The 26,652-nt window shown below is 34.8% G+C and overlaps 1 protein-coding gene across 8 annotated transcripts in view; it reads right to left on the bottom strand.

Moving 5' to 3' along the window:
* DENND1A (DENN domain containing 1A) overlaps positions 1-26,652 on the bottom strand; it is a 230,929-nt gene that overhangs the window by 186,617 nt on the left and 17,660 nt on the right. For all 8 annotated transcript variants that reach the window (XM_068914620.1, XM_068914623.1, XM_068914621.1 and 5 more), the window contains exon 3: positions 1,011-1,054. In XM_068914620.1, the coding sequence (XP_068770721.1) occupies positions 1,011-1,054 (44 nt within the window). The remainder of the gene's footprint in view (positions 1-1,010; positions 1,055-26,652) is intronic.

The raw sequence follows: 26,652 nt of genomic DNA, 5'->3' as shown, positions 1-26,652 counted from the left end.
AAGCACCCAGAGGCCCCGGTCAAGGTCTCATTGCATTGGGTGATAACAGCTACATATGAAAACATTTGTTCTTGCCCTGATGAGCTATCATGTCTAACAATTGTTAAACTTGATAGACTAAACTCCACAAAATTTCATATTGCATGAAAAAGTAATTAAAGGGACGAGATTCAAAACGAAATAGCTCTGTCGACCCTAACTTAAAATCAGGGGCTCAATGGGGCAAAATTTATTGTTATATTAAATAGTTATATAGTGCTATAACTTCGGCACTTCCCAGAAATAAAGGTGCAAGAAATCAACTTGCAATCACAACTGAAATACAGGAGCTACCCTAAACACTAACAAACAAAAACAGTGCATTAACTTCAGCAGTACTTATAGACACCACAGTAATAATCCTCTCTCTCTAACCTCTGACCCCCGCCCCAATCCACTACTAATGAGACATAGTAAAATACAAGGTAACTTGAAGTTGTTAATTTCAACATCAGCTACAGATTCTGTGAAAAATTCCAGATTCAATCTGTGTACAAGCTAGAAGATAAATTCCTGTGCGCTCTACTTGCACATTCATATTTTTATAACTATCATTTTGAAATAGACTAAAGAGACTGCATGATCAGGCAAGAATTTAAAAAATGCACTGTAGTGCCAGGTGCCCAGTTAAATATAGTCATAAACCCTTCAGACAATGAGGTGAGGACTGCCAAATGAACTGCAGACTGTGGCACCTAAAGGCAAAAAGTGAAATTTATTAATCAATTTTCCTTCCCGCTCTCATGTTCGCTTGTAAAGACTAGATTGTAAAACAGTCTTATGAGATCCAAAATTCTTCTGTTTTCTGCTCTAAATGTGAAAAATACGTTTTTATCCTCTGCTCTTTAATTAAAGCTTCTCTTTCTTTCTAAGAATGTATTTATCTCTTTCAGTAAAAAGAGCAGGAATAATATGTTGAACAACCCTTAAATAAATTTTGTCATGTAAAAAATTAATTACGCATTCCAAACCTGGTCACTGTAGTCCTCTGGGAATTGCCTCCGCACCTCAGGATCTGTAAATAATTGACAGATAATATTAATTGGCTTTGGATTAGTGAGCAAGCAGAGAATCACACATTAATATTTGATCAGAAGATGATAGCAACGCTGGCAGGGGATCCAAGGAGGGCAGCTGAGGCTGCTACGTTGATAAGAGCAGGGAAGGACTTTTCAAGGCTCTCCCTTTACCCTCCTCCAGAAAGACAAAAAAATGTATATAAAACATGCACACACACACATGTACAAAACAGAAAAAATTATAAATATCTAAATTATAAATATCTATGTGTGCACATAACACTTTTTTTTTTCCCAATTTGCAAGAGATGACCTGGTGATACGCTGAACTTTAGGCTGTTACCTTGTGGAATATCTTTCTGGCTGCAATTTGCCAACTACACGTGTCACCAGAAAACAGCTCCCAAATGCATTTTGACTTTTGTTTTCAATCAGATAACTAGTTTTGCTACAGACACTGTTGATTATCCATACACAGTTTTCACTGAGACTAGATTATAAATCTCTCAAAATTAATCAAACCCATGCTGATAGAAAAGGCATGTTCCTTAGAAAATATATAAAAATATTCAAGAGGAATTTGAAAGAGCTAAGGAAGGTAGCCCTGAACAACTCCGCCATCAGTAAAACAAAATGTTAAGTGTTTCAGATTAGTAAGAAAGATTGACAAAATGTCCTTATTCTTTTGGCCTGTGAGAATAAATAATATGGTAGTATTTCCTGAGAATTATGTTAAAATTAGAGATATTCATAAAATAAAAAAATAGCATGATTGAAATGATTTACATGACAACCTATTTAAAATGTCTTCCAAGCCATCCATTTTTCTAAGAAATATAGCTGAGATAGTCACATTCCATATTACAAAGATATTTTTCAATTATTAAAAAAATGCAATAGATAGAGTTCAAAGTATAATACACAGAAAAATCAATGAGTATTCTATACCATTTCTAACATTTGCGCAATCATGATCAGTTTCAATTGTCTGAAGCTTGGCACACTGGATACATTACTACCAGATGCTTGAATTTTTATACAATGTTTCCACAAATTTTGATCATTATGTACCTAGTGAAATTGCATAAACAATCTTTACTGCTCAATTATTGTTATACTGCACTGTAGCTAAGGCTTGAGGGGAAGAGAATCATTTTATGACACATACACTGTATATTGTTGTTTTAGAATAGCCCCACCCTAGATTTCTTATTGGCAAAGTTTATTTTAGTAATAAATTAGTTGATTGGTGATTCAATTGCTAGCAGATGCAAACATTTTGTTAAGAAGTATTCATTTTAAATTAGAAATACAGCAAGATTTGACTTTAATAACAACTTTTTAGCTTAATTTTTCCATACTATTACATGTTTAAAATTTCACTGTTACACACATACAAATAAATAACATATAAAATTTCATATATAAATATACACACGTAAATGCAAAACCTTTTATATAAACAGAAAACAAGAAATTGTAAGTAAGAGATTGCTTTTTAAAGCTTTAGTTTGAAAATTCTTAAATCTATGTGCAGTTAAGTATCCAATGTATACCAAGCATCCAAAAAGGCAAACCAATGTGAATAGCTGAACTCACACAAGCAGTCCTATATATACACCAGTGTTTCAAGTAATAGGACAATATAATTTCTTATTTCACCAAAGCAAGCACAATATTAGTAGTAGAGTGAAACTATGTATCATCTGTTATGATGCATATTCTTAAATTTTTTTTTAAAAGAATTGCATCATTTGAGTACAATCTTTCAGAACTACACAGAAAAATCAATGAAAGAAATGGCACCTTAATTTGTAAATCACGGTGCATACTGTTGCTTAAGAAATTGGCAAAGGAGCCTGGAGCTTGACAGTAACATTTCCCACCCCCAATTTTCTGTTGACCCATTTACTCTCAAACTCAATATGAATTATATATTTAAATACACACACACACATATGGAATTTTATCATTTGCCCATTTTAAAAGAAATGAGGAATTAAGCTGGGTACAGAAATCCAAAGTGCATTTCCTCTAAACACATTCTTCCATAGATCTCAACCTACATTCTCCATTCTTCACAAATGCAACAAAATCAGATTAGCCATACTAAGATGCCAACAATATTTTTCCTCTGTGTGTGTCTGTCTGTCTATATGCATATGCATATTTTTCTTAGCATCTTGAATGCCCTTTTGTGTTTCAGGAGCTCATTGGCACAACGGTCTACACAAACCTATTCTACAGCGTTTATACAAGCCCAGAAGGCAAATACATATCAAGATCACCATGCAAAAGACTGTGCATCAGTTTGCAAGATACTAAGATTTGCTGATGGCCACAGAAAATCATCATCATCTATAGATAAAACTGTTTCCTTTTCAAAAAAAAAAAACTCTTCCCCCCTCTGCCGAAACACTCTCTTCCATGTGCGTCCCTAATATAGGAAAGACCCAGTCAGTAAACTTAGAATAAACCAAAAGTCTCCCTTCCCCTCATCTCTTCCAAGGACCACTAAATTCTGTGCACCAGTAGACTAGACTATACAATGAACAGGATTTGGAAAAATTTTGAACACTGACTCATTCACATCATTCATAGCCATTGTCTAGGCTAGAGTGCTATACATAACTGAAACACACCGTTATGATGATTACCAATGAAGAATAACAAACTATAAAAATATTTTTAAGCTACTAGGTCAGAAACTACTGTATATCTCTCTCCAACATTTCATTTATTTTCTTTGAAAGAGAGTAATTGAGGATATTTCAATTTTCAAAGTTACCAGAACGTTTAACTGATTTACTACAAAACTACTTTACATAATCATTTCAAAAATTAAATGTTTCTGAATATTTGTTCTTCAGAGACAATACACATTAGTGAAAAAAAACAGATCTTTACAAAACACAAAAAAGCAGATCACCTTTATATTGCTTTAAGATTGTTGCTTGTAAAGTAAAAATTTGTCTGGTGCTATTGTCATGGAAAGATTTGCAATACATCCTTGCTGCAGTAATAGCAGCATCTGGTTCTCTGCTGTCTAGCCCTATATCTTCGTCTTGTCACACAGAAGTAGTGATCCTAACAGCCATCTCTCATGTCTCTGTGCCTCCACCTCCTCTGGAGAAACAGCAGTGAGGATGGATTATCTTTGCTGAGGTAGTTTGCACACCACAAGTGGTAGGTTGCCACATCTGAAGAACCCTTCCTACAAGCCATCCAGCTCATTAGTTGGCTCAAAAGTTGTGAGCAAATGTTCAGAATCTCAATTTTTTGCATTGTGTTTTCAGTGAGCTTGGTAATAGGAGAAAATTGAAAAAAAAGTTCAAAAATTACAGGTAGTGGATAGCCATTATTAAAATTAGCCTTTTAAGTAATTCAGTAACAAAATGAGGCGTGTTTCCGAACTTTGTGCTTCACACCATAGCTTGCTGACTATAATATAATTTTTACTTTGCGACTACATGAACTTTTACTTGTCTATTGATCTGTATCCTAAAAGATAAATTATTTCTACTTCTTTAAAGTTAGGCAGCAAAACACACACACCAAAAGACTTATGGTGGTAATAAGACAAGAGAGGTTGCTTGGATGTTTGCTGTGCCGGCAACCTGAAAAAAAAAGTAGTTGTTATGGTTGCTTTCAAGACTAAGCAAATGGGAACTTCTGAATCTAAGCTTTGCTGAACCAGTACCCTCACGCAGATTGCACTGTTTCATCTCATAATGTTAAACACTTACCACATCACAGTTAGGAAGAAGATATGACTTTGGTTAGTGTACACACGAGCCAATTTCTACAGGTTCAAAACGAATGCGTTCTCATCCAGAACACAAGTATACAATTATATTTTCATCCAAAAGAATGGATCATGCACAGTGCTAGAGACATTCATAAGCTATATTGTCTTTAATATAAATAAAAACTTCTTATGTCAGTCAACTGTATACATCAGAAGATATTTAATTTCATCCACAATTTACTTGCATGAAACCTACCTTGATTTCACATCCATCAATCACTATGGAAATAACTGCAGTAAGTACTTAGTTGGAGGTGCAAAGCACCTTATGAAATCACACTCAGTGTCACATGTCTGTTAATCAAGACAGCGAGATAATACAGTTTGTTTACAGCCCGCTTTTGATGACAAACCTCAGATCGGCATCAGAATGGCTAATCTGTATAACCTGGAACGCACTTTTAAATGGGCTAAGAAAGCCACCTTTAAATTATGTCTGGCAGCTGTATGCTTGCATGTCTGCGTGTTTTTACAACTACTTTATATTTTACATTGCATCAGCTCCATCACTTTGGCATTTAAATAGTCTGGGAATGTTTATTAAACATCTTGTATCTTTACTTGGAAAGCACTATACAATGGAAAAAAGAGCACATCACATCTTATTAACAGCTTTCATTGTTTTATCCATTATTCACTGTTAATATAATATTTATTTGAAAAGTGTTTTCAACTATGTTTACATACATATATATACACACAATAAAAATGACATTTAAATCCTATCTGGTAATTACTGTTTTGGATCCTTTTATAAAGTTCCACAAACCTGAAGCACCCTCACTAAACCAAGAAGATTTACATAAATACATACATTTCAATAGTGGCCATCAAGACATCTGACTTCATGAAACACAAGCTAGAAAACAAACACTACTATTATGCAGTATGCCCAGGCTCTCCACAGAATAAGGGTAAACACAAGGAGCATAATAACCCATGGCTGACCCAAATTGCTAGGGACACAATATCCATATTCTTCTGAACAGAGGAAAACAGGCACAGAAATGGAGGAATACAGTAGGATTCCTCACACAGGCATTCAGTATTCAACTTTAATCATACTGCTGGTATCAGTAAAATACGCTCCAGCACTCATATAAAATCCCAGGTTAAGACATGAACATAACTGACTGTCAACTCTGTCTATAAAAGCAAATAAATAACTTGAAAACTTTAAACAATTTGATGAACAATAATTTGCTTTGCACACTGCAGGTAGAATTATCTGTAGCTCCACTGCTTCTCTAGGCAGTAAGAAAAGCCTTCACAACTCAAAACAGCTGAACATTTATTTCGGGTACTTAACAGACTTTTCAATGGAATGATGTTCAAATATTTTTCTACTTCAACATTCATAGGCAAAAGCAATGCATGTCTTCAAGTTCAGGAAAGTGAAATCCATTTGCTGACATCAGAACAGCACAACAGACTGAAATCCTTCCTATCAACCTCTTATACAGTCTCAGCACAGTGCAGAGCTTGAGGATTTCCAGGGCACCACTCACCTATAAAGTTACAAAGCATCAAAAGCTAAGCCTAGGTCACCAAAAGGAGACATGGCTAAACAGAACAAACAAAACCAAGTGAAAGTTTACAACCTAAAGAAGAAGAATCACATGACTAGTTCCTCAAGCTAACTTTTCCCAAAATGCTCAAAACATGAATGGAAGTAGTGCTACAAGTTGAACTTGTATGTTGTGGTAACTTCAGTTACCATCTCCTATCGATCATTCTTCACTTCTGATTTTGTAAGTTTCAGGTCATAAAATATCTCAAGATCCACAAAGTTGAGCCACTTCCCGCATGAAATTTTTGCAAGCGCTCATATTTTTTTTATTTTATAAAAGGGGAGGAAAAGAAAATGCTTTTCTCAGTGATAAAGACTAAAACTTTTCTGCTCTGTCACAGCAGCATTCTGCTTCTTTATCCTGTATTTACAGAACATCAATAGAAGTGGATAACACAAACCATTGATTCCACACTAGGTAAATATAGTTCTCACTGCTGATACATTTAATTCTTCCCCTCCGACTAGGAGAGATTATACTTCATATCTTTAAATACTATATATAATATTGTACAGATTACTCAACCACATTCAAGCTATCAGTAGTAGTATTTTAGCAAATATGGGACTATTGACAAGTTTTAAAAATTATACTGCTTTTTCTTATAGACTCTCACTCAACAAAAAGCCAAATACAGGTGAAAATCAAAATTAGCTGTGAACTGTATAATCCTGTTGTTTAATTTCATGGGATTTAAGACACTACCTTCCCCTCCTCACAATTCTGGATGTTAATCCATGCTGTAACCTGATTTAATTTTCCAGATGACAGGATGGGAATATGCTACAATGGCATATTAGTGTAACTGTGTTCCTCTTTTACTCTCAACTTTTCTTACATCATAAAGTAAAGAGTTCTGCTTTTGTAAAGAAGCATGCTTAATCATTGCTAAATGTGGTCAATCTCAAACTGGTCTGTATTTGAAGGATATGGAAATTATAAAATCAGGGAAGTTATTCAACAAAATAAAGAAATACTGCCTACAGTTAGTCACACATTAAAAAAAATATACTCTACTCTGTGTTGCTTCTGATAAAAGTTAGCCAATAGTTATAGTACTTATGCAGCATAACTAAAAAGTAATGTCAACTTCTTTCCAAACCTCTGCAAACTCCTTCATGTCCTGTATTCAGTACAGCCACACACTTCTCCTTGCCCCTAAACTTCTGCAGAATTAGCAGGCAGATAACATCTCAGACTGGAGGAAGAAAGGGAGGAGGGAAAAGTGTGGATGGAGGGGGGGAGAAAAGAGGGAGAAGGAAAACTTACACATGTGAGAAGATGGCCAAGAAACCCCAGAACAAGTTCAGGCAGAAAATATGTCCAAAAAAAAGAAAGTTATTTCTTCTGGATGTGAAGCTTTAAAGAATAAAAGATTAAAGTTTCATAGTACTTTAAATTACTTCTTACTCTAAAGGAATAGAAACCAGAACCCAAGATGCAAAAGAAAATTCTATAAGAATTTGTCTTACAAACTATAATTCTTTTGAACTATAATGCGATTGAAAACATAAAATAAATACTGTCAGAATCACAAAGCTGGCTATTTCAAAAGAACTTGCAACTGAAGTTATCCCAAAATATTAATACATACAGTAAGTATACATAGCAGGTTCAATACTCATAACAACACCACACCTGAGGACAGTACGCAATGCAAATATTCATGTAGATTACTTATCAAACGGTTTTTCCATGTTTCGGATACAGCCGGCATCTTTGTGACTACTTACACATAAATAGCGGACACTGACCTATTGTTTTCAGTTACTGAAGTTTTTATGAATATAGTACAGTCACCAATTAAGTGAAGCAACAAACAGTACACACATCAGCTGTTGTGCAAATAATGAGTCCATTGACATTAACACCGTAAAAACAGACTTGCAAGTTTCCCTTTTTTTCTTAAGAGAACATTTGGAAGTCTATCCTGTACTTGCCATAAAGCTAACTGGTAACAAGAAAATGATTTTCACAAGAGTATAATCTAGAAACAGAATATAAAGTTTGCAGCTCTGAGCAGAATTTCGTGTATGAGTTCAGGAAAATGATCCAAAAGTGGGAACTACTGAGAAGAGAAAGTGTATCAAAGGGACCATAAAATATACATCACACTGAGGAAGAGAGAAAAACGGGACAGATTAAGCAATTCACTATGATTTCCATAATAGTCTTTCTATTATTAACACATCAAGAGCTAAGGGGGCAGTGGAGGAAAAAACTTCCTAGGCCATGTTCAGCAATAACTTACATGTTTTTTAAAATTTATCTAAAATAAAGCAAGTTGACAAGCTACAACTTCCTCATAGCTTTTTACGTAAAGAAATTCTCTTTGTTTTGGAGAACTGTATATAATTTTAAAGTTCAAAGACTGTGTATGGTACCAAAAACTGGCAAGGAAAGCTAACAGCCCCAACTGTACAAAACTGTATTATATTCGGTATTAGGCCTCCAAGCTAAATATCTAAACACACATAGGTTTTCTTCTCACTTCAACTACAATGAGTTTATATAATGGCTAAATCAAGCTCTTAAGGCAAATATTTGTAATCTTCTGTTTGGGTATAGCTTACACGAAATGCAAGATATCTTCCTATGTAAATGCTAACTTAAACTTCATGTTTGGTACATTTTGCCAAACTAGAAATATTTCACACCAGACAATCTTTTAACATAGGATGCATTATGTCTGTATCTACCTTTTACATAAAACACAGATTAAGATAAAGAAACAGCTTGCCAATTTTTTAATACACATGTATTCTAATAAAAAAAGGTAACTCTCTACTCTCTTGTTACTTCTACAAAAGCACAGGCCAACTCTAAAACAACCGCCAAGAATTTCCAAGACTAGTAAAGCCAATGTTAACATTAGGACCACTGGGGTTGGGGAGGGGGAAGGAAATCAAAGGACTGAAATTATTGCTAATGCTTAGTTATATTCATTAACGTTATAGGACCAACATATACAGTATTATTTCTTGAGAGTATTCATAGGTCTGCAGTAACTTTGATGCCAATGCCAATCTTCTGTGTCAACACAACGATTCAACATTTTCAACACAACCATTCCACATTTGATGCACTAATTTCAAGACTGTAAAGTTTTTGTTACACAAAACAACTTGCTCTTCAATATGGCAGAATATTAATTTACTATGAAAGTGCATACTAAAAAGGTGAATTAGATGATCACTGTCATATGGCATGAAATTGAGGCATTTCAGGAACCCATGAAAAACAAACCTGTTTTTAGGAAGACACCAAGCCACGTCATGACAAACTGATGAAAATAAGAATTACAAAGATAATTTTAAGTTCATTAAATAACAGCTGGTAGAAAAGTTGAGTCTGATATATACATACACACACACACATATAGCTGCATATAGAGAACTAAAGCCAAATCATGCTTTCAAGTACTATGCTGTTTATGTTTAAACAAACTTACTTTATGTACACAAATTGTTTCATCAGCAGAAAGCAATGCTGGAGAGGAACAGAAAATATCATCAATTCTTTGCACAATTATCCAGTTCCATAATTTAAAAAGTATTGCTACATTTATTCACTGGATGGCAAATATCTTGTTCTATCTTGACAATATTTTCCTCCTATTTCTGCAGGAAAGCTAAGCAGAAGAATGCAACAAACTACGTCTATGGAGGTGGAAGACTCAGTTTCAAATTTACATCTGTCCGGAGCACACAGTTGAGTCATGGAGTCATAAAGACTGTCATTTCATATCTGCTTGCTTGAAAGAGCTCACTGAAAGGAGAGTGCATTTTCACTGTAAATTCTTCTATGCTGTGACCGAAAAAAGTCATAGTCATACCACTGAGAAAGTTGCCCTTAAGCTCCTGTATACCTGATGCTGCAGGGTTTCTAGCTACTCGTCTCACGTCGGTTTTCCAGTGCATGAACCAGTCCATCAGCAGCTTTATGACCCATTCAGGGTAAATCTTAAATACGAAGCTTCTAGCATCAAACCCAACTTCCCATCTAAGGGGACCTTGCTTAAATTCATTTTACAATCATGCCAAAAATACTCAAGTACAATGAGTGCAAAACAGAAACTACACCGACCTCTTGAACAAAAGAACTGGAAAACATTGTTTAATTGTCCTTTACAGAAAGGAAGGCCCACGTTAGCTTCCTGTCCACAGTAAGTTGTTGTAATGTTCAGCCTGCCATTTAAAAGGTGCTCAGTGCTACATATCCTTTCCGCTACAGGAAAGCGACAGAGTTAAGAATGAAATTTCCAGTTCCCCTGATACTGTTTCACCTTTGATAGAATCTGTTTTTCTGTTTCAATACCATTTGAAAAACCAAAATAAATCACGAAATCAACAGATGTTGGAGAATTTGAAAAAAAACTATTGAAGTTAGTTCTGATCTAAATGTTAATGCAAACATAACCACAAAACCTAAAAACTGAAAAGTTAATTCAGTCTCTGCTTTATTTCAAATGTGTTCTGTAGTATGAAATAATTCCTTTCCCTCCCAAGGAATAAGATCAGCTGTTCCTTTTCAGACAGAACATCAAGCTCTAATAGGAGCAGATTAAGAATCAATGGGCTGAAGAAAAAGCATGTGTCAAAGTCCAGATATGATACATGCTAAATAAAAGGATATTGGAAAAGGTATGCATCAGAATAATTAGACCCCTTTATAGCCTAACCTGTTCCATCTTCAACTGCTCATATGCAACTGCTGGTGCCAGATTTAATCAAAACTTTACAAATTCTTACAATAGAAGCTGTGAAACAGTTTTAATACAAGCAGAGTGTATGCAATACTTGACATAGTTGAGGAATTACCCCTATATTAACTCCCTAATTCCTTTTGTTTCATCCATATCAAAAAAACAGTATAAAACCAGTTGTGTAACGTATAGGTGATTCTCTACTAAAACGCTAAACTGTAAGAATAAAAAGGAATTAGAAAGCATAAAATAGCTTCAGTGATAAGAAAATTCTTATCATTGAGAGTTTGCTTTAGTATGCACTTAAGGAGTAATACCTCTCTTCACAACCATCTGTTCTTCAGCCAACCCAGAAATTCAGCATTACTGGAAAGGCAAGCCAAACTCCACACTCCACCAGCAGCAAATTTTGAATGGATTATACTTCTCTCTCATTTTTTTTCCCTGAAATTTTACCCAAAAAATTATGAGGCAGCTAAAAGCTGTAAAAATACAATTAGAAAACATCCTAATTCAATGTTCAAGAAAGCACAAAGCCTGGCTTCCAAAAATAAGAATTGTTTCAAAACATTTTCTAGAAGTTTGAAAAGCCATACACACTTCCAGATTACCTGCAATAACTATACAAAAGAGATTAAATGTAGAAGTTGAATAAGAGCACATTCTTTAAGTAAGCTTTTTTAGAAAACATTTTTTTAAGTTGATTTCTGCTCAGTTGGTACATTTTCTCATAGCCTTTTCACCAGTCTATAAATTCAATGGAGACATATTTTGAGTGCTCAGGTTACGAATATGGAGTTTGCTTCTCTCCTGCCTCTTTGTATTTATATTCTGAGACAGCAGAGTTGCCTGGTGACAGCCTCTTCACTTCAACAGCAGCTGGCAAGCCCTCCTTGTCTTGAAAATATGAAAGAAACAGTTAACTAATATTTCATGCTATGCTTTAAACCTGACAGTCCCCCAGTGCTAATACCACGTGGGGCAAGATTTACAAGATAAAAGATTTTTCTTAAGTCTCAGAAGGACTAAAGGAAGAAAAATAAACAGATCATCATCTGTAACTAGCATGCAGCAAAAATTAATCAAGAGTTAGCGCATCATCTAGAGTTTAACAGTACCAGACATGAGCAGTGATAGTGAAAATCTTTCCATTTAGCTTACATTTCCAGAATGCAAACTCTGAAGTTAAGACCAAACGAACTAGATTTTTGACATTTTTACAAGAAATGGTCACCATCTTTAATGTTTACAAGACATGTACTTCAAATTGTACACATATCTGCTTTTGTTCCTGATTATTTTTTCTGCCGACAGGTCAAGCATCTATAGTCCAATACAGTTTTTCCAAGCTAGCCTTTTACGGCAAAAATAAAAGTTTTACATTTGATAAAATGACAGTTCATGGCCACTTTAACTCATATAAAACTCTGGCATGTTAATAAGCACTTCAATTAAAAAAAAAAAAAACCAAACACTTTACTCAATTTATTCTACAAGAATTTTTGCGTAATTTCACATTTTCTACTTTCCTGTGTTAATCAGCTTATTTTTAATTCTCTTCGTTGTTTCGAAGAAAGCCAGGAAAAACATTTTAATGTAATATTGCTTTTTAGAAAAACTATGTTACAGGGAACTCACATAAAACCACAACAGGGCCATGGCAATGAATCAACTACATTACAAAACCTAAAGGAATTGCTAATGAAAACAAACAGTATTTTCCAACATACCTTCCGACTTTTCATTAGTAGAAAATACCTTGTGTTTTATAAACATCTTCCAAACTGCTACAGTGTCACCATTTTTTGGTTTAATTTTAAGGCTATTTTAATAGTTAAGGCTATTTTAATTTTCTAGTAACCTATATTTTTCATGTATTACACAGCATTTTACAGTCTGGAAATCTCTTCTAACATCACAATTCTTTTTATATCATAATTCTTTTAAATCTCTTTCTAAAATTCATCAACTATAATAAATTCAGATAGACATATTAGGCAAATACATACAAGTACTGTACAAATATATTCACTGTTATACAGACTGTCATGTTTCAGGTTTAATCTGAACTGACTCAAAAAGCAACTGGAACAAAAGTGTTCTATCCAACCACAAGCTATTCAAGTGTTGAACTAAAAAGGCAAACCAAAAACAAAAACCAAAAACACTACTTTTCAGTCATCATATAATTGCCTATATTACACAGAGAGGACCTTCTTTGTTAAACATAAAACAGTGAAAACTGATTTCTAAGCCTCAAGCTATGTGAAATTTATAATGTTTAAAAATGTGACCTTCCTTTCATACTTTCAATATTGGTAGCCTCAAACTGGTTTCCGTTTCAAAGTTATCCTGTGTTACCTTAATGGAGTACCACCAGCTCCCAATGGCACTGCTTTGCACTACTGATGTATACAAATACCATCTCTTATGGGAATATCCCTGCATAGCAAGATGATTTTACAGCAAACAAGCTGCTCAGAATCATTTTGGGTTTTGGTGACCTCAAAACTGCTATTATTACATATTTGCTTATTTGAAGATACTTTTTTTCAGATGGCACTGAGACAGAAAAACCAGATTCTATCAGAGATGAAATCATGCCACAATGGGAAATCCATTCTTAACTCTACTGCTTTTCTGTAGTGGAAGCAATGAATAGTGATGAATGCCTTTCAAATCGCAAGCTGGACAGTATAAAAACTTGATTACTGAGTTCAAAGAAATTATTGCTTTGATATAGCTTTTTTAATACAAGAAAGTAGTCACTAAAGATTGTAGCAGAAGACTCAACAGTGACACATAGGAACATACTCGTTCATATTTAAAAGCCTTAGGGCTTGTTAGAGAGTGTTTATTTGTGAGTTTTGGCTAGCATGAGATTGTGATTTCTACTATGAGCATGTTCATAGAGTGATGTTATATTGACTCTCCTATATTTGTACTATATTGATTTCCAGATACTTGAAGACTCAACCTATTTTACTCCTATGTTCAGTAAATTATTATAAGTCTGAGGCTGTATTACTTTCAATCCCCAAAGAATTCCTTTAGCCATAAAAAGAGGGAGAAAAAATCTGAGCGCCTAAGACAAGAATAAGGAGTAAAACACAGAAGTTTGCAATGGTTTCTTAATTTATACAGCAGTTTGCAATTAAGGACAGACTTAGACTTACACTAGCTTCATTAAATGTAATGACAGCGGCATACAACTACACATACTTCCATATATGTTGAGCAGGTAGCATATGCATGTTTATGAGGCGTAAGATACATATTACATCAGAGTTTAAAGAGGCGTGCCGTAACTTCATTTTCATACAATGTTGGAGCTTCAGAACATAGAACTTCATCTGAGAACATCAGCATGCTGAGAGAAGAATCATCATGCTGAGAGAAGAGGTGCTTTTTTCCCTAACAAAGGGAGGAAAACTTTCAATAATTCATCTTCTTCATATAAACTACTAAGTACTGTTTTTGTTAAAGATACTTCTTGCCTTCCTCATGCAACAGGTGCTCAAGAGCTACACTAGTACTAACACAAGGGTTGAGACAACAGGAGCTTTTTCAGTTTCAGAAACAGAAGACTAACCATGTTTATACTAACATCAGGATACAACCAAAAAATCTCCCTGAACCACAGGCAGACACACTGGCACAATATATCCCCAGGTAGCGGTGTGCTATATTATATAAAGGCTAGATTTTGGCAACAGGGGTAAAAGATCAGAAAATTTAAATTCCATTATTTAGTCATTATCCATGTACAGTAGACACCGGAAAGTTAGAAATCTCCTGAAACCTAAGTCACAATTCACTCTGTAAACCCTCTAATGGGCAAGGGCTTAAATACTCAAATCTAATATTGTTCCTAAGTAGTTATTAATTTCAAAGCTGGACATTTATATCCCACGCTGCTTCGTCCAGGTAATTTAACACATCAAGAAATACAGAATACATTCGAATTAACTTTCTCTGTCCTGCATAATGTTGACCATTTTCTACATTCATTTCCTTTATAATTTCTAAAGGTAGAGGGAAGGAGGAGGATGTGATGCTCAAATTTTATTTTTTATAAAACTTATTCAGATAACTAACCAACCCATATGCACAGCAGCAGTCATTAATATTTAGAAATATTCTCCTGCATACAGCATAACAGATTGGACCAACACCCAGAATTTACAGAATAATCAGAGTTAATTCCTAGTTTAGTATATTCATACCACTGATTTCAATCTATGCAAGAGTATATATATGATGCTAAGAATATACTGCAAGACTATATAAAATGAAATCATATAGTCAACACAGCATATGAAAATGTTAGACATGCATGTCTTTTGCTTCTGATAGTGAAAAAATCCTAACATCTGTAATTTCTAAAGTAAATTCTGAAAGGGTAGAGTAAAAAAAAAAAAAAAAACCCACACAATTTAGAGTCCAAAGTTGACAGTACACTTTTTTTTTTTTTTTTTTTAAAGGTAGGATAATATTCCTTTTTGAATATTATCCAACCACCAACCCCTTCTGGAATATGACAACACAATAATATTCAAATTCTCCTTGCTCCTTTTATCTCCTTCCCCTTTTTTTATACGGTATTATTTTGTTTCCTATTTCAAGCTGTAAATTCACAGGAAAAAAAGAAAAAAGTTCAAGAGACAGGGACCAGTACAAAACGGGCTGTTATAACATTATCCCAGGTAGGTTTAAAAAAAAAAAAAAAAAAGTCTGAGACCTTTTTTCACCTCCTTCAGTTAAACTGTTCTAGATACTGTCTCATTTCACAACACAGAGAAGTGTTCAACGTCAGCCACCAAAAAACAAGTTGAACAAATACAGACAAATAGATTTCAAGGAATTTACATCCAACCCAAGTGGAATTTAGATCCTTCCACTTACAACAATTTGGCTATTTTCCTCTACAATTTAATATCAAGCAATTGATCTATTCTGTGAAACTAAGAAAAAATTAGTATTTTGTTTCAAATCATAGCTATGTGACATTAATTCCTCTAATTGTACGTACATCAGGATAATCTCATCAAATTAAAAAAGAAAGATAATTACAGAGGAAAGACATATTATCAATAAGTAATTTGACAAAAGAGGAGAAAAGGTTTACAACTTGGTCATTCCTATGTAGTCTACTAAATATATTTCCCTGCTGGACGAAGCATAACAATGAGTTTTTACTTTTCTGTTCATGAAATAGAAAAGATTACTAAAATACCAGATAGCAGATCTGCTTTCAGAGTCAAATTTCTCCTTTTCATAGCAAACCATTTCGTAGCAAATAATATCACATCTGTTGGAATGTATACCAAAATACATTTTATCTATCATACTGTGAATCTAGTTAAAATATATATCATTATCAATAAAGGACAGTCAAATCTAGATATGATTGTTGTGAAGATGTTATTACACAGAGCAGCCCTACAGTTGCAGTTTCTGTAACAATGACAAGAGTTTCATACCTAATGCAGTTATAACTACTGACACCTATGGTACTAGAGGTTCCTAACCGACCAATAGTTCCAGCACTCATCAATATACTCCTAATTTTTAAGACATGCCACACTATATGTGAAAGATAGCAGTAATTATATTGCTGAGATACTTTAGAACTTAGCCTTGTACCCTTGGGTACTTAATTTCATCTTTTGGCTTCAACTTGAACACAGTAATATTCCCTTCTCAAGTAAGATTCCCTTCTCAACTCATCAATCATACTAGCACTGTCTATTCTATCAAAATAGTAATGAAAATACATAAGATCATTCAACAGGAAGGGAATTAAAAACAAATAAAAAAAATTGGTTACAGTGAGCCTCAATTAAGGCTGCAGCATCACTGAGGTCTTCTGAAAGCCTACAAGCTGAAGCAATAAATAGATAGGAAAGTCTGCAAAAACTGAAGTATTCAATATACTCTCCTGCAAAAAAACTCCTGTAGATTCAGATATGCTGATCACAGAAGTTTAGCTTCTTGAGGGAGTGGGGGTGCGAAGGGGAGGGAAAATGTCCTGAACTGGAAAAATACACCTCATCTAGCTAGAGACAGCAAGATGAAAGAAAAAGAAAATAACTGAGTGTTCAGCTACTTAGAATGACTTATCTCTTTTGGGGTAAAGTTCATTAACTGGACAGCATCAAGCACTGCAAGAGAACCGTGGGTATGTTTACATTTGTGTTACTGACCTATTTTGTATCTGCAGCGCTTTCAGCTACTATTAACAAAGCTCACTTCATGACATGTGTGATACTATATAAAAAAGAAGGCCTCTAAGAAAAAAAGTTTAACATATATTTAAAGCAGTATTATCAGCTTGAAGACTTGTTTGTTTTATGTAGGAAAGAGCTTGATGTTACTGGACACAACTAGACAGGAAACTTATCATCTCATTAAAAATTTTTAAAAAACACAAGAACCTTAGCCTGTTTTTTTTTTCTGTAGGAAAGATACGCCTATCAAAAGGATTTTTAACTGCAAAATAAAGTAGAAATGCACTGAGAATGTTTATATTTGAAAATTTTTGACACACTTCAAGCTGTATTATTAGCTGATTACACATACTCAGCATCAAGATACCTCCCAGGTAGCGGACTAGTATAGCTCTGAACAGGAATGTTCCATAATCATGTTATATTAATTTAGTAAGTAGTCCTGGAAATTAGGTGTATGTAAAACTAGCCATTTCATAAAGTTCCCTTCTCCTTTTCTTCCCCAGCTTTATTACATAATAAACTCCCAACTACACTTACAGATTTTATTCAAGAGTTCTACCAATTCTCTTCTTTCTGTCCACCCTTAGCAGGAGATTAGCTATAAGCTATTTTTTCCTTCACTACCAACTCCAAAGGGAATCTAGAAATGCAACTTTAACCCACTTCCGAAATGTTTTCTCCAGAGGTCAACCCATAACATGCTGAAGAGCACCTCTTCATCAATTCGCATTGTGCTGACATGCAAATCTCTTGCGGATGACTAAGGAAACCAGGAGCTTAACTTGCTATGGCCAGTTGACAGCACAAGCATATTCTCTGATACCGACACATCATCACTGATTTGCAAGAATACAGTCAAAAACAAACAAACAAAGACTTGCACAGAATAGGAAAGAAGGACACAGAAACCAGACAAAAAATCCTCAAAGCAACTGCTTGAAATAACAGGGAAAGCTGATGAATTAGAACGTTCATAGTCGCGTTTTTCCCCATAGTACCTGGAAGATACCTCATCGATCTCTGGAGGGAGACTTACATTATTGCATGCAATAGTATGCTTAGCGTCAATAAGCAAGATGATGTGGGAGAGCAGCCTCAAATAAATTTAAAAACTAGAAGTAAACTCAAGAGCCATACAGTATGTCTATACAGATACCGTTGCTTTAGTCGCAGATAAGCAAACCTTAGCAAGAGGAATGTACACTCTCTTTCTCATTATATTATATCATATCTAACTGGTCTTCCAACCTCTCTGCTCCATAGCTGCTTTTTCCAGGTCTGAATCATACCACCTCTGCACTCTAATCAAGGGAATTCAAAGTATCAACAGATCATCTCTGAAAACTCTCCTTCCTGTTAAACCTCATTATCTGCCGTATATCCAATCATCCATTGTGGATTACAGAAAATAACTGCATTTCCTGTATTTTATTTGTTGAAAAGTACTTTTGATACACCAGAAGGCTGTGCTGCCAATCAGAGAGACCTAGACAGGCTGGAGAGCTGGGCAGAGAGGAACCTCCTGAAGTTCAACAAAGGCAAGTGCAGGGTCCTGCACCTAGGCAGGAATAATCCCAGGCACCACGACAGGCTGGGGGCTGACCTGCTGGAAAGCAGCTCTGCAGACAAGGACCTGGGAGTCCTGGTGGACAACAAGTTGACCATGAGCCAGCAATGTGCCCTTGTGGCCAAGAAGGCCCATGGTATCCTGGGGTGCATTAGGCAGAGTGTTGCCAGCAGGTCGAGGGAGGTGATCCTGCCCCTCTCCTCAGCCCTGGGGAGGCCTCACCTGGAGTCCTGTGTCCGGTTCTGGGCTCCCCAGTACAAGAGAGACATGGCGCTCCTGGAGAGAGTCCAGCGGAGGGCTACAAAGATGATGAGAGGACTGGAGCACCTCTCCTAGGAAGAAATTGCCTGAGAGAGCTCGGACTGTTTAGCCTGCAGAAGAGAAGACTGAAAGGGGATCTCATCAGTGTATACAAACATCTAAAGGGAGGGTGTCAAGAGGACGGGGCCAGCGTCTTCTCCGTGGTGCCCAGCGACAGGACAAGAGGCAACAGGCAGAAACTTAACCACAGGAAGTTCCATCTGAACCTGAGGAAAAACTTCTTGACTGGGAAGGTGACTGAGCACTGGCACAGGTTGCCCAGAGAGGTAGTGGAGTCTCCTTCTCTGGAGATATTCAAAACCTGCCTGGACACAACGTGCTCTAGATGACCCTGCATCTCCAGAGGTCCCTTCCAACCTCGGCCGTTCCGTGATTCTGGGAAGTAAACATATATACCACTAACTGTAATAACACTAATATTTTATGCCATAATCATTCCATAGTGGCTCTACTCCCTTTTCTTAAATTATCAAACTAGTGACAAAATTCTTTCCATCTTTTTATATAAGCAAATGTTTTAGTTTAATTTTTAAACATGAAAGATTGAATTCAAAGTTACACACACAAATACAACTCCTTTTAAAAAGACTCAAAACATTGCATTTACATCTGCTAACACTCACTTTACTACTACAACCTTTACAACAGAGCTTAGGTTTGCCTGAAACACAAAACAGGGTTCTCTGTGATAGAAGCACAAGAAAAAAGCCCTGCATACAGTTAGTCTACAAAGAATTAACTGGATTAATTAGCAAGGGATTTGAGAAGCAGCTTGGAGCTAAAAGACCAAAACATTAAATTGTTTAAATACTTTGGCAATGGATCAAGGTTTCCAGGCAGCTCTATGTTCCATTCTCTCCTTTTTTTGCTTGGTGTTTTAACACATTTAACCTGACTGAGGTACTTTTACATGAGATATGAATGACACTGTCAAAATACAAAAAAAAAGATGATGTGAATTGAAAAATGCCACAAGCTGTTAGCAATTCTGCCTAGGTATGAGCCTAGGCAATATTAATTAAAAATCAATAGCTTAGGACATAAATAGCTCTCATCTCATTTCTAACATAACTCTTTATCCAAAAAAAAAAAAAAGCGTCTGTGTCTTTGCTATTATACTGACTGAACCGACCACAATAAAGCAAGAAAAATAAGAAAAAAAAAACCTGACTAAAGAAACACATATGAAAAGGGAGGATAGGTGTATGAATAAGAGTTCTTCAAACTTGCGCTATGATTAACACATAATTGGTTGGAAAGAGCCACACTAAAAATACTTGCAAAGTTTCCAGGAAGAATGTTTCAGGTTTTTAGTGCTAATATGATTCTATACAAAATCCAGCATGCCAAGAAAAAAAGAAAAATACATACATCTTTTGGGCAGCTAGAGTTTATTAATCAGTATTTTTTATTATGTATCTGAAAGATTAAGTTACTGTGAATACTCTGATAATTACAAAACAAATGTTAGAAAGAGAGACAGGAATCCGCACTCAATTTTTACATTTTTAATGATACAATCGTCAAAATAAAGTTGCACTGGAAGGCATCAAGTTAAAGGAATTAAAAGGTCAAACTGGGAACTGAAGCCACCACCTTTCAAAGCTCCTTTAGAGCATCTAACTTGCAGGGAGCTGAAAATCTGAAAGAACCAAATCAATTTTCCAACAAGAGGTCACCTAAGACATATCAAGCTGGAGGCACAGTTTGGGTATGCCATAAGTCCTAGACAATTATGACAATTTCGACTTCTGAACAGTTTCTACAGAAGAACTGTTAAGTTAATACATATGAGTCATACTGAATTGGTAAGATTAAGCTCAACTTTAATTTTGGTGTCTAATGATTCTTGTGTTACTCATCTATTTACTGACAATGGAAGCATTAAATACTTCCATCAATGCACAATAGTCTAAATCAAGACTGAAGAAGTCAGCCAGGCACTATTTAGCAAAACTAATTTCTTTCAGTTCAAAATAAAAGGGAAACATCTTTTACATTACAAGGTGTGTGCTCGTGTGGCAAGATACTAGAACTTTTGAAATACCTACACAAATTTCAGTGGAAGAGTAGATCATAAAACTTGGAGTTTTCCACCCTTAAGGTGGAATTCTCAGGACCAAAAGGATTATTTGAATATTCATGACTACAAATTTGAGATCTCAAGAAAATTTTATGTGAGCTAACCATATTGCTCTTATGCAAAGGTAATTCCACTCACAACTACAGAAGATAGCCTTGCTATACCTGCAGAGAAATAGCAGCACCAAACATCTGGTAACACTACAGTGTTTTTCAGGAACATTCAGGAATTACAAGTCTGGAATATATGAAGAGGTTGAATTTATTAAAAACAACTACAAAACATTAGCCAATTGCTCCCATTATAAAGAAATTTTAGAAACATTGACATGAAACACTGAACATATAGATGCAAGCTATTAGCTTAGTAAAAATCATACGCCAAATTCAGTGATACATACAGGAACAATCAGAGATTAATTAAAAATCATTTCTGTTATGGCAATGTAGTAATGAGGTACTAACCAATACAATCTTATATCCTAATACTTCAACGTGTCAATTGGATTTTGACCCCTACAACTGAAGTTTGGGGCATTCGTATTTCTCTCTCTTCCTACCCTTTTCCCCTACCCCACACAAACGCGGATTACAGCCCAAGAAAACCAAAGGTTCTGTTCGTTAACATGACATGAGGTGTGTGAACATGGAAATAGAAGACCTAATCTTTCACAAAACTTCTTGGCTTTTGTAACTTTTCATTGAGCTACAGGCAGAAACAACACATTCTTCTAGGGGACAGTAGGAAGAAGGGCAGTAGGAAAAACGTTAATACAGAAGAACAGAATTGGTATGTGGCTTTTGGGACAGGGTTGGGTTGGAGGGTTTTTTAAGAGTTGTTTTTGTTTTGACTTACCAAAGGATTCTCAACTGTTCAACTCCCATTTAAGCTACTACCAATTTCAGTTAATCTTTTTTAAATAAGGTGTACCAAATACAGGTTCTTGTTGCAGCATTTGAAACAAAAGGATTCTTCATCTGAGAAGTTAATTATGTACTCTTAATTTTTAGTAGAAGAATTACATTAGAACACAGAACTGCAGCCAATACTGTTCTCCTAAACTGAATAATTTGAAATATCAGAGTTCCTCCTTACAACATTGTATCTCATTGTTGTAAAAACAGAAATCATCACTTCATTAGCATTTCAACCATCTTCACAACTGAAGGTTCAAGAAAACATAACAACTCAGAGACTTTGTTACATAATCTGTCTCCTTTTTATTTTATTATTATAAAATAAATTGATCATAAGATGCAGAGGTAATTCATAAACTCTTTCAAAGGACATGATTTCCATTCTTCTAGAAACATGAAGATATTCCCCTAACATGCTACACTCGCGTTATGTATTAAACAAAAATACTATATATATGGCAAAAATGGAAAATATTTCTGATATATTATGGGAGTTATTTTTGCACTCTAACACTGTTTATGATATTGACACAAATACTGTCACCAATAAAGAAACAAACATTTAAAAGGTGTCCTTTAAGCCTCCCTTTAAGGCATCTACCATAATGGTATCATTTGCTCTGGACATCATTAAAATGTAAAGTTAATGAGGATTCATCTGAAAACAGAAGAAACGTAACCTATTTTCAGGCAAAACTTCTAACACTGCAATCAGAGGGAAAACCTCTTTGATGTCTCTTTGTTTCTTCTCATTAATTTTCTTTTGGATTCAAAAAAAAAAAAGATGTTTAAACTAAAAAAATGCATAGAAGTTTAAACATGGTAATTACAGTCAAGCTGCAATGAGGTCATTAGGTTTTTAAAACTCTGAGATAAACAAAATTGAGATGTATCACTATTTTAAAAACATGTCAATACTCGATTTTAATTGTCCGTGTGACATCCACTGTAGTGGAAAAATTTAATCTAGGTACAGAATCGCTCCAAGATGATCTGGTGAATGACCTAATCTGGCGTCCAGAGTAAAGCAAGCCATCAAGAAATACATCAGAATAAAAAGCATTGGAATTACCATACTACTGGATACCACAATTCATATTTATACTTGCAACTAACTGTGCATTTAGCAATCTTCATTTAAGAGATGGCAAATAATGAGATTCTGCTACTTTTTACCTTTACTGTTTATTAAAGAACAAAAGTATCACACAAGGTAAATCATTCTATTTACTCACCATATCTATTTTGGTTTATGAAAACTGCCAAGGTACACAAAAAGATATATAATTCCACTTTAAAATGTTAATTCTTCCAGTAGAAAATACCTTTAAAAGCTATTTAGCATATCAGTTTCAGAACACAGTATCTTCCTTCCTGGAATCTTAAATTCGCAGTAGTGATAGAATCTATGGTATACTGAAGCGGTATGGACTTTGAGTGAATAATACCATGAATAATTTTTCTTAAGCCATAATCAAAATAATTCTTAACACTACTGTGTATGAAAAAAGAGGATAAACTATCACAGACACCAATAAGACATTCAAGCCTTTAAGTAAAAGCAACAGATACACAGGACAAACACATAACACTATCTTTAACATAGAAGGATATTAATCATGGTGAAGCAAAATAAACAGATAGCCATAACATTTTCTGCTCTGCAGTGACCAACTTTAGATACAATAGGATGAGATGTGGTCAATATATTAGTCTCTGGTGCTCATATGAATTTTAATGCATTTGTGCATGGTTTAATAGAAGTTGATTTGCTCTATTTCAATCCATTTGCACACCTTTGATAGGCTCCTTCAAATTAAACAGTGCAAGTGAATCATCAATAGACACGTAGACTGAACAAAACAAAATCCAGTATTGCTTTATGTACAAGTGAGGAAGAACTTTAGAAGACAATCTCATATTTAATGCAAAGCAAAGAAAATAGAATGAGAAATATATATAGCTCATTACACAAATATATTGGCTACACAAAGGCATTTAGAAATTCAAAAATGTGTTAAGTGTTTAGCTGGTGTGGGCAATAAGATCACAGCTCTACTAAGTACGTGTACTTTCAAAAAAGTCTTATTCTTTAGTCAAAAAAATGCAGCAAAAAAATACAGCAAAAAAAAAAAAATACAGCTGCAGTTCTCATTTATCAAATTACATTCAGATTAAGCAATCAGGAATCCATACAAAAATACACTTTAAATAGTTACTTGAGAGCTACTAGCAAGATGACCAATCTATTAGTTTGATGAAAGTTTTTTTTTAATTAAAGATTGGGAGAATTTGTTTAGGATTGTGCAAAGACAATAATCAGTTACAAAATCCAGTCTTCCTCTAACCTTTCTTTATCCACCCTCCTTTAATGCAGGTTCATGGCAAGATCCTGAAATTATTTCCAGGATATGGTACTAGAATGATGTTTATGCTTTTTAATCCTCATTATCCTAAAAGTACTAAATGTCAATCTTGTGGTAACCTCCTAAGAAAAATACCAGAAGATAAAGAAACAAATGAAAAAGAAGTTTCCATATTCTACCACCTTTTCACCATTATACTGAAATTAAACGATAGAGCCCTGATTTTCATTTCTTAACCACCAAAGCAGGAGCAAAGTAAAATCTCTTGCTTACCTCCTCACAGACTATTTTCTTTTAACATTTCCTCATAATTGAAGTAAAAAAAAAAAAAAAAACAAAAACCCACCTCCAATACTGTCCTTCAGCAGTTGCTCATATACTTCCAAATACAAAGAACAGGGGAGTTGCATGATTTTTGACAATTTCTTTTGCTCACAAAATCTTAAATTCTACCAAAAGTCAGGAATTGCACTTCAAGTCACTTCAGCTAATAACTAACATCAGCAGAAGAAAGAAAATGCCCATCTTGGAGGCTTGGGAAGACAATATTGTCAATTAATACAAACCAGGGTATTGTGAGGCAAGAAATTATTAAACTTTAATTTAATGAAAGGCTGCAACAATAAAACAAGATCTGTTGCTCAAGCTCCCATGTTCATTAGGGAGTATTTCCAATGGTGTTTTCTTCCAGAAAATTATTTTCTGCCCTTAAAGAAGAAAAGAAGAAGAAGAAAAAAAAAGGCTTTACGTGATATAAGTGGCAAAATTCACTCATCTGTGGAAAAGCAATCGATCATGCATTCTTTGTAATGCTTGTTGTTAAACAGTCAAAAAAAAAAAAGCTAGAAAAAAAAAAAACACTAGGGGATATTTTCCAATGTTCTGTAACATAACAATATGCATGCAATATGTTACTCACAGGACAGGATACGGAGCTGATGTCCTACCTACAAGTATGAAAGAAATACTTTCCATCTTAAAATAAAACTTCCCAATTACACTTTTAATTGGAAGTATCTCAGTGCTACATATTCTTTAGCAAAGAATATATTTCACGATTCACCATTTCCAGAGAACTAAATTTTACTATTCTGAAGATTTTTGAGAGTTCAATAGCCATTCAGTACATTTAAACAAATGTTCTCATGTTCTAAAAAAGGGGGGAAAAAAGGAAACCAAAAATATTTTACCGTCTTAATCTGTTCTTTATGATAAAAAAGGATAATTTATAAACTTTATAATTTCAACTTTAGGGTGTAGTTTCATACACAATCTGAATAATACCAGACTAGTAACGAAGACCCCCAATGCGCACCTTGCTCCCACAGTGTCTTCTCCTACTCTATAATACTTCAGTCAGCTATTCTTCTGTCTTCACATTTTATCATTTAATTTTGATTTTGCTTTAATTATTTTTGATAGGTGTTTTTCACACACAGCAATCTTCCGGGTCAGAACTTTGGAACAGAAGATCTCAGAAGTACTTTACAGATCAACTAGACATAACTGAAGAGTAATTATTTACTTAAGAGATAAAAATCAATTCAAAAAGGTAACGTTAGTGCTGTTTATACTCGTAACTATGTAGTTTCAACATAAGTCACTCTTTAAAGGGACTAAAGATGGGATTCAGTTAATCCCAGGAGAATGCAAGGGAAGTAGAGAGAGTAATTCCCTTCAGTACCATGAAATATCATAGCATAAATTTAAAGTGTATAAATTATTTTAGCTACAAAATCCAAGCTACTGCTTTAAAGTACTCACTGCAAGTTCATTTTTTGCATTCCTTCCCTAGGCATATGTACTGAAATAGCTGATGAAGGCAGGGACAGACCAAACATTTTTGGCACAATGAAGACTCCTTGGCCTTTAGTCCCTTCACTCCTGTTCCTCATACTGCAACAGTGGTACTTTGCCCCTAGATTGTAAAGTTCTACAGGGTACTCCTACAGGGTCTTAAATTATTTTACTATCTACAGTGTGCATCATGATTAATCATCTTCCCAAGGGCTGGCAGATCTGT

The sequence above is a fragment of the Struthio camelus genome, chromosome 20 (assembly GCF_040807025.1).
Source record: "Struthio camelus isolate bStrCam1 chromosome 20, bStrCam1.hap1, whole genome shotgun sequence".
Lineage (NCBI taxonomy): Eukaryota > Metazoa > Chordata > Aves > Struthioniformes > Struthionidae > Struthio > Struthio camelus.
The sequence above is the reverse complement of the archived record's forward strand: the minus strand, read 5'-3'. Positions and strand labels throughout refer to the sequence as shown.